The sequence below is a fragment of the Channa argus genome, chromosome 23, assembly GCF_033026475.1.
Source record: "Channa argus isolate prfri chromosome 23, Channa argus male v1.0, whole genome shotgun sequence".
In the NCBI taxonomy this organism is placed as follows: Eukaryota; Metazoa; Chordata; class Actinopteri; order Anabantiformes; family Channidae; genus Channa; species Channa argus.
The window spans coordinates 3,177,869-3,190,837 of record NC_090219.1 but is presented as its reverse complement, the minus strand read 5'-3'; the positions used below and the strand labels follow the sequence as shown (position 1 = coordinate 3,190,837).

The window sequence follows — 12,969 nt, the reverse complement described above, 5'->3', positions numbered from 1 at the left end:
TCAGTGCCATGAGCCCCAGGAGGCACATGAGACATGAAAGACATGAGTACTAACTCACCTTTGGTCCAGGAAGACCTTCTCCAATCGGTCCTCTCTCTCCTTGGACTCCCTGTGGCCCTTGGGGCCCCTGAGTAAAACAAAACCATGTAAATGAGCAACAGAGGTATATATAAAAACTGACCTTTTTCAATAATTCACAGTTTCTTAAACCCTTCCTGTGATTCTCCAATCACAGCTTAGCAACTGCATCCACACACAGTAGGGCTGTCATTCTTTGGTTTCTTAATTAAAAGCCCTTAAAACTCACTTGGCTTTTTCTGATGAGCCATGGCTTCATACACCTTCTCACTGTTCTGCCAGTTACTGAACCTTTTTTTGTTGTTTCACTCAAGAAACTCTGTCTTGTATTTGAGTTCTTGCTTAACTTACTCAGGAAAAAAATGATGTCACAAAGCCTCAGAGTATCTATAATAACCCACTTTAAAGAGACCACTATTGCACATTCTTTGTCTTGCTTTGGATAAAAGCCATCCAGTTTCCTCAAACCATGTTACAGATCCATGCATTGCCCTATTAGAAACCAGGATCCACTCATAATTTGACTGTCAAAAAGGCCCTCTTTGCTTTGAATTACAATCTTTCATTTAGTTCTAATGCTGGTAAGATAGTTCCAGCTGCAGGTTGAGTTACTTGAACAAGACTCTAAAGAGTTGTGTTTTATTGGATAAATCTCAAGGAGTTCTATGTTTTTGTAATGTAGAGTCAAGTGCCATTAGAACACATTGCCAACAGGCTTTAGTGTGCACGTTCTGCCATGTGTGCCAGTAAGAGATAGATGAATACTTGGGACCATGGATATACAGACTAAACCATTTTTTTAATAAGCACGTGTTATTGATGATGTTACAAATTGTACTGGTGTAAAATCACGGTCTCTATGTCCTTAAACTTGCTTATTATTTCTAGGTTTGCATGACAGTATCACAGATGTTCAATCTCAGTTTTTGTATTTAATTTTGCAGATTTCATCTATAATTATTGCTTATATTTAAAGAATATTTAGAAATATTTTACAGACCCCCCAGAAATTTGAGACACACAAATTCAACCAATCCATGCAACCTAGCTATTCTGTTAAATTACCACAATAATTCCTGCAAATTTGACCTCTATTCACTGTCCCTGAATGCCTCAGCAGAACTGGCAGCTGCTATGCAGAAGACGCTCAAAACTTCAAGGAGAGGTGAGATGTTTTAAGAAATTACTACCCTGCAAAGATTCACTTTTGTTTTGCATATAAAGGGAGATAAACTGTTTTGCACCGTCTACAACATTGTGGTGGAACACAAACAATCGGCATCAATTCTCCCAGAAGACGCACCTGGAGAATTACCAAAACATGGGGAAAACAGATTAAATCATCCTGTCAGAGACTGTTGCCTCCCGAGTTATTGCAGTGCAAATAAATCTGCAGTGCTGAAACAATCAAGGTGATACTCATTTGCTGAGCTCTTTCTTTGTAAAAATGAAACATGCTAACATATATATTATAAACACCTGGGATTTGTGGCACTATTCTCAGTTTACTCGTTTCTTACTCACTGGTGGTCCTGTCTCTCCAATTCCCGGAGGACCAGGAGGACCTGGTTGCCCCTGGAACCCAACATCACCCTATGGAGTATGAAGGAGCAAGAGGAATGCACAAACACAATGAGACATAGGTAGATAATAATTTTGTGGCTTAATTTTCCAAAACAATAGCACAATAGATAGAAAATAGATTTCACCTTGGGTCCTGGAAGGCCAATCCCTGTTTCCCCTTGGATTCCAGGTGGCCCAATGAGTCCCCTTTCCCCCTGTAAAAGACCGGAAGGGACAGACATGGGCAAGTACAAAAACAGATGCATTTTGACATGGGAGGACAGCAGTGGAGCTACTCAGAGACCAATATTATACTTTTACTCAACTACATTTATGTCAGTACCTCTTAGTTACAGTTTAGATTCAGATCAATAATACATGATACAGTATAATAAGACTTTATCAACCCCCATTGTGAAATTCATAAGTAGTTAGCCAAATGCAAAGAGATTAAAATTAATATCAATAATTATAATCGGATAATATATTATTTGGTGTAAATACTAATGTGTACTTTTATTTTTGGTACTTTTTTTACTTCTTGTTAAGTAACACTTACTAATGGCATTGTAGCACAGTATTTTTACATAGTGGCAATGATAGTTTTACTTAAAAGGAGCTGAGCACTTACTCCTCTGCAAACCACTTTTCCTTTGGATGATATTAAGCTATTTTCAAAGGGGGTTTAGACATGTACGCTCAGGGTTCCTTCATTCCTTCGTCCAGACTGTGGTGGTATAGAATGCAATTATTCAGTCAGAAGTGGTAAATAACAGTCATGGTGTGCAGCAGGAGGGCACACAACAGGCAAGAAGAGGGTGTGAAAACACCGGTAGGTACATACCGGTACCTTTTTTTCCTTTACTTGCCCTTTCAGGCAAGTTAAGACAATGTTTAAAGCTAGACATTAGGCTGCCTTACAGGTGATATAGGATGACAGCCAGACAATCAACATGAACATTCCTCCAAAATAATTAAGGAGGGAACACTTGGTGGGGAGTATGGGTTCATGGCAGAATTAGCAGCTATAACATGGTAACAGGTTTTAAAAGTAGGAACAGACAAATGGGCTGACAAGGTAATAACAGATTTAGTATTTCAGAAGGGTTTCAATTTTTCAGTGATGATGGATTATAACAAGTAAATGTTTAAATGTATGGTCATGCGATCAGTTCAGATGCCTACTTGACATTTGTGATGTTATTTATACCCATGATAAATTGATTTAATCTACACACGTTCTAAATGTCAACTTCGTGAGTGTAGTGCTATACTGACAAAAATTCTCAGGAACAGAGACAACCCTTTATTACATCAAGTATGGTTTTCCACTTTATATTCTTCAACAAGCAGCAGTACATTTCATTTGTCACCTCTGCCAATCGAGGCGCCAGGCGCCAGACCAGGGTTTATTCATTATCTGTGTGCTGATTAATCTGTTGACATGGATAATTTTTTTTGTACAGCTATGAAAAAGAGTTCAAAGCAGACTTCATGTATCCAGCTAAAAACCTTTAAATATGTATCTGGTTTTGAGAAACGGGTCATCTTTGATCAGACTAGTAAAAGGGAACGGTGACTTTACGCACATTCGTAAAGAAGAAAGAGAAACAGGTTTTGAAGTCCTTCTTTCTTGCACCAAAACACCTCTCAGATTTCAGAATATTGGTTAAAATATACCAAGCAGACATTTACAATGACCAAACACGAGGAGTACTTACTTTTGTACCCACTGGACCTTCAGGTCCAAGATCACCAGGTGGGCCAGGTACACCCTAAATTGAGAATAAGTGTGTTGTTATTACATTGGGTAATAAAAAGGAATAAAGTCTTTAACATACGAATGGCACAATTGATTGCTAAACCTCATTTGACCACAACAGTGGGCCCTCAGATTTCTCCACATGCTGAGTGGTTTCAGTCATTCTCTAAATTGAATTTTCAACAATCCTTATACAGACACTGAAGCTAACAGTCAATTGTCACATGCATCATGTCCATCAGTTTGCACCCTTGATTAGCTTATTTGTCTGGGCTGTAGGCCACTGTTGTCCAAAAATGAGTTACTACTGGGTGACATGTTTTTTAATTCTGAAAGGCTTAATTCCCAATATGACAGAAAGCTTGACAGGTGTAGCAAGATAATATTCGGGGGTGGGGCAAGCGGGCAATTAGATTCAATCATAAAAGAGTGGTATCATTTTACCTGAAGTCCACGATGTCCTCTTGGGCCAATTGTACCTTCAAGACCCTGCAAAAGATTTGTTGAGATTTATAGTCCATGGTGATCACATCCTAGAGTGTCCTATACTGGTTCAGTTAGGTTTAGTGATAGTATGTAAAATAAAAACATAGATTAAACTGATATGGAGGTTCTGTCAGTGATTACTATAAAATATTCAGTAATAATATCATTTTATAAATGTCAGTAATTTTTTGTTCATTCGGATAAAAAACTGATAAGTGAGTTCTGGCTTTAGGATTTCCTTGATTGAGTCACAAAATATATGTATAGCAGTAAAACTGCAGCTACACTTATCGTTGAACATGATTTTAAGTTACAAACATTAAAGGATAACATACTCTATCTCCCTTTATTCCAGGTGTGCCGCACTCCCCTCTCTCCCCCTGTAAGAGAATAAAAGCAGTTTAGTGAGGTTGGTGAGGATTGTGTAATTTTCCATAATTTCAGACATATATTAAAATTCTTTGGTTTTCCCATATAAACTTTATGACACTGAGCTCAGGCTTCCACTGGCTTATTTTGGAAAAATAAGTTTATATATGTATAGTTTATATAAAATAGAACAAAATGCTTTTTTATGTGTGTGTGCACACACTCTTTTTTTACAGCTCACTGTCACGTCTGGAAAACATAACTCTCCACTTTCTGTTCTCTCACTTACTACCTTATACTTTGATAAACCACAGGTGAATATTGAGAGTCAGTAGAATCCAGAAAATCCAAACCTTCTCTCCTTTGTATCCTGGTTTTCCCTGTGTGCACAAAAGCAGTGTAGGTAAATAAGGACGGGACAAGCAAGAACCAAAACACTACAAACACAGATCAACGTGGAAGATGGAAAAATACACATTTTTATAAAAATATAGCATTTCTTCATTTTAAATAAATTTTAGTTTTGATTAAAAAACCTCAACTTACCTCTGCTCCTTCCCGACCTGCAAGTCCACTGAGCCCACTTTCACCCTAAAGGAAAGAGGTATTTCAATTTTGTGTTGAAAAGCAACACAGTTTGTTTGAACATACCACCAATGTCTTTAACTGCTGGTTGGTTGTTATCAACAGTTTTAAATATTAGTATTGTCAGCACCTTCTGTCCTTTAAGGCCAGGGCTTCCATCCTCTCCAGGACGACCCTTCTTGCCCTGCAGGGTAAATCAGAGAAGCCCAATTAGGCAGAAAACAAGTATAATGACTTGAAAACAGGAGTGTTTTTAGAATGACAGGTATGCAGCAGCATAGCCTTAGGTTTTGAAAAAGCCAAAAGGAAAAACATGACATCAGTTGAATCTGTTTGTTGTATATGTGTGAAGGAGATAAGCTGTGAAAATCTATTAGAAAAATTTAATAACACCTTTTAAAACATTGATTTCTACAACTCACATCCAAGATCATTTAAGGTTTTTACACTACCTGACATTAAGAAACCAACAATGTACAATGGACTACACTGGGCTGTATATTCTAACTTCAAACAAAAAGCAAGCTTCAACAGACTTCACCTGAGCGTATGTACAAAAATGTAGAAAATATACAATATTTTCTATCTTTGATTATGCTATTGATTATGAGAACATATCCAAAAGTGTGTTCAGTCCACTACTTTGGCAGAAGGCTGAATACTACAACAACCATGAGCTTTCACCAGTTGTGCTATTGGGAAGAAACAAGTCAAAAAGTGCAAATCAAGCCAGTAGCACATTTAAGAAATAATTTGAGAGATGGTACAGGAATTCAAAGATCAAAAATGTACTCAGTGATTGATTGATTTTCTTAAAGCTAGTTTGCATCCTATGCTTGAGACACCGAACCAGTCCTCTCTGCTCTGCCCAGCTCTCCTCCACTCACATGAGTCCAAGATAAATGCTCCAAATTTCATATTTCCGAACTATAAATGAAAATATGTGGAAAAATGAAACCAAACTTTTACCTTAGAAATGGGGGTGGCTGAAATATTTCTTCCCACTTCGCAGCTCTATTAGCACATTTTTACAACACCTTGGTTTTACCCTTTACTTTGTTTAGATTTAACAAGCAAGGTATGATGTGTTAATTAGTGGGCTATATTTAGGAAAGAAAATAAATATTTAATGTTTGTTCCTCTAGAAGATAATTTAACATGGTCACTAGCTATGAATTGTAGTGTCACTGCTGATCCATACAGTGCTACACATACAGTAATTCCTTAATTGCAATGGTCCAAAGGTAATTGGGCATTGTTTATGAGGTAGCTCTGTGTTGTTTAACCACCGGTTTGTGCACAAACGAGCTCAGAGTTGACTAAGAATTGCCATTTAGATTAAGCTTTTTCTAGATTCACTTTTGCATAGGTTTGCACAAGAACATTAGAAATGTACCTGTATATGGATTGATGAGCTCATGTGTTTTCAAAGAGTAATGAAATAATTTTAAATACATTTTCTTTAGAACTGAACAGCAAGTGAAGAACCTTCTGCAGGACGTATGCAAACATATTTTCCTTGTAAGGCTCCAGAAAAAAACTTTATAACCAACAGAACGACCAAAATAATGTTCATTTAAACCAACAAGATGAGCAAAGTTTTATGGATTGATGGAACTGATGAAACAAAAATGTACCTCTATTGAAGTGATAGAGGAAAGTGTGATGGAGGAACAAAAGGAACCCGTCATGACTCAAAGCACGACCTTATGTGTCAAACATGATGGTTCTGACATGGCTCAGGCATGTGCAATATGGCTGCCAATGGAACTGGCATTTGAAAACTATTTTATTGCAGAAGCAAGAGGATAAAGTCAGCAGTATACAGGGGCATTGTTTATGTTCAGCCAAATGTATTAAAACTAATGGGTAGCAATTCTACAGTTCTATATTGTCATAGAATTTATATTGCATTCATATTCTTATCATTAATATTTTAAATAATTTCACAGTTTTGTCTTTTACAATTGAATTAAATACTACACTAATACTAATACTAAGAGACATGATGCACTCCTTCTCCCTCAGTCACCACCCCAACATGAAGATGTGTGTCCTGACCACTAGTGGCACCAGACAGCAGACTTGGTCGGCTCAGATATCTCTGAGAAAGCTTGTCCTCTAGGAGCCAAGCATTTCTCCTGAGTTTGGTTAAAGAGCTTATATACATTTACGTATGTAAAACGTGTTTGTACAGAGTTATCAGTTGTGAACTGTTCTCCAGATCCAGCGTTCCTGAAATCAGTAATAGTACTCCTTGGATTTTTGTGTGTTTGCGTCTGTGTTATTTTATATCCACTCCTTACACTATTTAATATGAAAGCATGTGATGTCTTGGCTTCCTCCAGCCCATTGCTTCAGAATTACTGATTCTGAATTACCGACTTTTCTAATGTTTATAGTCCGGTGGTCCACCGTGTTTAGATTTTGTGTGGCTGTTCTTTACTTCCTCAATGTTTCCTTTTATCTTCTGTCTAAAAGTCTGCAGTCTCATACCCTTTTATGAGCACTAGCAGTGCATTCACATATAGTAAATAGGAACAACTATAATGCCGTTTCACCTTAGAGAAAAATAGAATTCATCATTATAAGAACACAAGAACTAACTATTTTTGCAGTTTAAGAACATGTTACAAATTTGACGCATACTTTTCTTAGAGCAAATTTAAGAAAACACTGAATAGACAAATAATAGAAAGATAATGGAAAACCATGCCCAATGATCCTACACATTTAGCTAAAGCGACTACAAAGCTCTTGAAGACCAAAACATGTAACTGTCCAAATATCTTTTGCAACTATACTTTAAGTCATGCAACATGTCTGAAGGCCACTGAGTCTGGGAGGAAATGAGTCAGAAGGGAGAGATAATGAACAAAAAAAACAAAAAACTGTCTGGCTTTGTATATTTTTAAACATGTATCTTGTGTGTATTACAGTATGGCTTATCTTTCAAGTGTGTCCCACTTTGTATGTCCCAGTCTGCACACACTGCTTCCATCAGTATGCACCTGCTGCCCCGATGTGAAACTGATTTTGTTGAGAACATTTACTGAGGTAATTACTCTGTTCTCATCGTGTGAAAATACATCAAAGCAAAACCACTCTGTCTAATTGTGGCTGACATTTTCCATGTTAAAAATAGGAAAGTTTATATCATAGGCTTTGGCAAATGAAGAAAGTCATGCAGGACCTATTTGTCTTCTGAACGTGTCCTCAGAAATATCAAGTGGATTCTTTGACAGACATGATTCTACTGATTTCCCATATAAATATCTGTTTAGGCCTGTTCTCCATAAACTGTTAGAGGAATGTATGGCATTCGGTTTACCCTCACTGCTGCAGGGAAACGTTGCTTTTAAAAACCGCTGGATTTACTAAAATCCCCCCAAAACCATGTAATTATGTAGCATGGTAGCATCAACAGGAGCTTTGTCAGCTGCTTTCCTCTACAGTGCTTAAAAATGGAGCCAGTCTGGGAGTAATTATCTATTAGAGTTGACAGATGAAGTGAGAATTGATGTTATTACATACTAGAGAAAGGCCGATATAGGATCCCCAAATAATTAATATGAAGTAGATAAAACAAATACTTTATTAATAATTATATGAAAAAAAACAAAAAGACATTCTTCACTCGTCACAAACAGCAGTGTTGGAAAAGCTACACTGGAGCCATCTCTCAAAGTTTTCTTTGTTGTTGCTTCTACAGAAAATAGCAAAAAATTACAAAGTAATTCTTTGAATCACTTTGCAATTATGAATTAATTCAATACTGGCAAGCTGATATAAAATGTAGCAAAACTACTTTGAACTCTTTTCCCATTCATGCTTGATGTATGATTTCAGCTGCTCAACAGTTTGGGGCCTCCTTTGTCATATATTTGCTCTCATAATATGCCAAATGTTTTCAAAAGGTCACAGGTCTGGACTACGTACAGGCGGCGTCTGGACTTTCTTACTGCAGAATCAGGCTGTAATACATGCAGAATGTGGTTTGACATTGTGTTGCTGAGATAAGCAAGACTTTCCCTGAAAAAGATGATGTCTCGATAGCAGCATATGTTGCTTCAAAACCTGTATATATTGTTCAGCATTAATGAGGCTTCACAGATGTGCAAGTTACTCATGCTGTGTGCTTTAATGCACCCCCACAGTATTGGAGATGCTGCCTTCTGAACTGTGTGCTTAGTCACAATTCAGACTTTAAAGTCCTTATTTCAATACATTTTTATGGCAGCCTTAAGCCTTTCCACAACAACAAATATCAGAATTATAATACCTGACATTAGTGAGCTACTGTTATATATATATATATATATATATATATATATATATATATATATATATATATATATATATATATATATATATATATATATATATATATATATATATATATATATATATATATATATATATATATATATATATATATAATTATTACAGTAGCTCACTAATGTCATATATATTACAGAATTACATAATTTCTTTTTTGGAATTATCTATTAAAGATACTTATTCATTCAATAGTAAGGACTTTTAACACTTCCTAGCCAAATACTATAGGTTAAATACTTACAGCAGGGCCGCTGGGTCCCCTCTCGCCCTTCTCACACATACACTTGCTCTGGGCCAGAGGACACTTCAAACACAGGGAGGAAGGAGTGAGATGGGCCACACAAAGACGTATATCAAGATATGTGTGGACAGCCTGCAATCTTGAGACTTACCCCTTCATCTGCCAGGCTTGTCTGTGAAAAAAGAAAGCAAAGAATGTCAAGATAGTGTTACCTCATATGGTTGAAATTAATATCGACTTTAGAACCAGGGACAACAGTCTTTTAATGTTTACCCATTTAAAAATATGAGCTAAACGTTTATTCTGGACTCACTACAACATTAATTTCAAACTCCAAACACTGACACTTAAACACTGAAATTCCCTATTAAATCCATTCACTGCTGGCCTGGGTTGGTTTTTGAGATAGCTTTAATCCTCCTTCCCATAATTCTGTAAGTAGACAAATATTCTGCATCTTATGTTGTACCAGACCCATCTGACTACCTGTCAGAGCTCTGATTTTCAGCCCTATGGGTTCTTTTCTCTTCAAAGCCAATGACTTTTACTGTGCAAAGGGGAAACTCAACACAAACATGCTCTAATCAGTAAAATAGCCCAGGTAAGCATATTTCTGTAGTGGGGAGGGGTGTCAGAAGACAACACAGAAAATCTGTCCCCTCTTAGAGCATGGACCAATACAGTTAAATACGGTAACTAAAGAAAAGACAGTTTTGTGGTCGGGACTGGGGCCCATATTTATGACATACAGCTGGGTTGTAGTTTGCCAGCAAAATGCAGCCTGTCATGTTGTAGGAAGCCTTAGTGCAGTTTACCCTTTTTGTTTTTGAAAATGTACCACCTTGGTTAACTGCAAACCTGATTTTGAAGTAATGTTTAAGGAGCTAATTAAGTTTTGTAGCATACATGCATGTTTTTCCTGCACCGGATTTCAAAATGAAGAGTTTTATTGTAGAGCTTACGTCACAGCCAACAGCCCAGTTGTGTGGAGGATGTTGCTGTGCTGCACATGTTCTAATTATCATAGCGGAAATGTGTCGTAAGTTTCTGAACGTTACCCCAGACACCGAAGAAAAGATAAACAATTGGAAATTAAGGCCAACTTTCCCTTACACACACATGCAAAGTGAATTCTTACTGCTTTTTTTAACTTGCTAAATTCAGATTGGAACTTAGGTGATATCAGCTGATTAGTTACTATGGCAGCAGGTAGCAGGTGTAATTCAGGGATTCAAAAAGCCACAAAATCCAAGCAGTGGACAGTCAACACTAAAGTCAAAGACGCCAACATTTTATTAATTTGGCTTGCCTCTGTTTGCATAATGAATTTTTTAAGCTTCCATAGGTCATAAATGTTTGAGCTTTGGTAAGAAGAACTCAAACATACATGTCATTTTACATAATGCAAGTGCTAATAAAGTCATACATAACCAATTTCCATCCAATCTCATATTAGTCAAAATGTATTTAGTGATCTACCCTAGTGATTTACATAGTCTTGAGAGGAAGAGGAAGCAGATCAAGCTTGTGTCTATTTTGCATCAAAAAAGTTCACTGTAAAGACATAACTAAAATTTGTGTGCATTCTCATATGCAAGTAATGTAATTTTTACTTACAATTTCCTTGATGACTTTTTCCACAATTCCTCTGTCCTGCAGGTTGTGAAGGTAGCGGGAGGCTGGGGAGCTAGCTATAAGCCGCAGCTGTGCTATATTTGTAGGCTCATTGGCTTCAGGTGTGATGCCTATGGTGAAGAAACGGACGCCCTGGTTCTTGGCATCAGCCACAGCTGAAAATATGTCTGGGTTCCTGGGATGTGAGATGCCATCAAAGAGCAGAATGGCGACCTTGATGCTGCTGGGATCCGATTCTTCCAAGTAGATGCGTGTGAGGTTGGTAATAGCATAGGTGGTGTAGGTGCCGTGACCAATGTAGGTGAGGGAAGCGATTTGGGCCTTGAAGTTGTCTTTTCCTCTCCACTGTTTGAAGGTCTGCTCTTTGATGACATTGCTGCTGTACTGAAGGAGGGCTGCGCGGTAGCTGAGCCCACGGCCGGTTTGCAGCCGGAGGCCCTGCAGCCGGTCTACAGTGTCTAAGACAAAGCGCTTTTCCTGGGCATGGTTGTCCTTGGCACTCTCTGAGCTGTCAATGAGAAAGGCTAACTCCAAGCTGCAGTCCTCATCAATGATCGCTGGGAAAAAAGAGGAAAGACGAACCTATTTAAATAACAATAAAGGGATAGTTTGACTTTGCTTGGAATGCAGATATGAGGAGTTGACAGAAAAAATGGTACATTGATATTATAGTGTAAGACATAGTCTGGAACTTACTGTAAATTGTCTACTTGACTTTGCTTCTCCATATGTCCTTTTTACACTCATCAGTCTACACTCAGTAGCACATTACTAAGCAAAAACATGTTTTTTAGAATGTTTTAGAAATGTTTTTTTGAATTGTGATGAAAGCAGAGTAGGGACATGGAAACCACTTTGTGAAAAAGGCATGAGACAGTCAACTTAGAGTTTTCAAACTGAATTGAAAGGTTTCTGGGAGTTTGAGGGGAAAGACTTTCTGGTCTGATCTCTAACTTTCACACAGATGCTCCTCATCACCTGGCTAATTTTAACCCAGTAAAGCATGGTCCAAATTTTGACAATGCTGGAGTGAGTTCAGGACTCAACTGTCAACTGTCTCTCAGTGACCCAACTAAAGCCTGAACCCTGAGAGGTGACCTTCAGTGTTTGTCCTGCCTGTACAAACTCTGCAGAGTAAAATTGAAGCTGTTGCCAAAGTGGCTACAAAGCACTGAATTAAAGACATGAGAAATGTAAACTGTAAACTAGCAAAATGGGAATTTTATCCCATTCAAATGAAATGTGCAACACAATAAATATGCAAAAAACAAAGTGGTCAGAATTCCTTCTGGTGCTGTAGGTTTAGATTTCAAGGTGTATATTTGTTACTTTTGGACAGAGCCAAGTTAACTGTTTCCTGCTGTTTCCACTCCCAAATATAAGCTAAGCTTACTTCCATTTTCTCATCAAAATCTAGGAAAAAGGCAATAGCAGTATTTCCCAACATGTAGGAATATCCTTTTACTAGATTCATGATTAAAAGCAAAGAGAACCAAGCAATGTTTTCATAATAGAAATTACAGTTTATTATCATTAGATGAAAACTGTTGAGACAAAACAACCCATCAAGTTAACTAAATATGATGTATTTTCTATAGCTTGGATTATGTAATAACACAACAACGAAAGTCTTGATGCCTTTTCATGAAAAATTTGTGATGAGTTCATGAACGTGATATATAATTTTGTAAAAATGGGTATTAAAAAATAACTAAACTTGCTGTGCCAGCCTTCAGCAATAGAATGAGGTCACTGATCCAATACAGTCTAAGGATAAATCACATTCATCTCTGTGGAAATATGTCTCAGAGAGAATGTGCCTGGGGAAACTGAGTCAGTTGAACATTTGGGTAACAGAGCACCAAAGGGTCACACAGGAGATGGATGGTTGTGAGGAGCCTGAGTGATA

At 37.4% G+C, this 12,969-nt stretch overlaps 1 protein-coding gene across 2 annotated transcripts in view; it reads right to left on the bottom strand.

Annotated features, from left to right (window-relative positions):
• The window catches only part of LOC137108794 (collagen alpha-1(XXVIII) chain-like), a 29,386-nt gene that overhangs the window by 15,631 nt on the left and 786 nt on the right, over positions 1-12,969 (bottom strand). For both annotated transcript variants that reach the window (XM_067493835.1, XM_067493836.1), the window contains exons 3-14: positions 11,043-11,617; positions 9,577-9,597; positions 9,426-9,488; positions 4,974-5,027; positions 4,805-4,849; positions 4,612-4,638; positions 4,225-4,269; positions 3,848-3,892; positions 3,363-3,416; positions 1,788-1,856; positions 1,603-1,671; positions 59-127 (exon numbers count right to left, since the gene is read on the bottom strand). In XM_067493835.1, the coding sequence (XP_067349936.1) occupies positions 59-127; positions 1,603-1,671; positions 1,788-1,856; positions 3,363-3,416; positions 3,848-3,892; positions 4,225-4,269; positions 4,612-4,638; positions 4,805-4,849; positions 4,974-5,027; positions 9,426-9,488; positions 9,577-9,597; positions 11,043-11,617 (1,136 nt within the window). The remainder of the gene's footprint in view (positions 1-58; positions 128-1,602; positions 1,672-1,787; positions 1,857-3,362; positions 3,417-3,847; positions 3,893-4,224; positions 4,270-4,611; positions 4,639-4,804; positions 4,850-4,973; positions 5,028-9,425; positions 9,489-9,576; positions 9,598-11,042; positions 11,618-12,969) is intronic.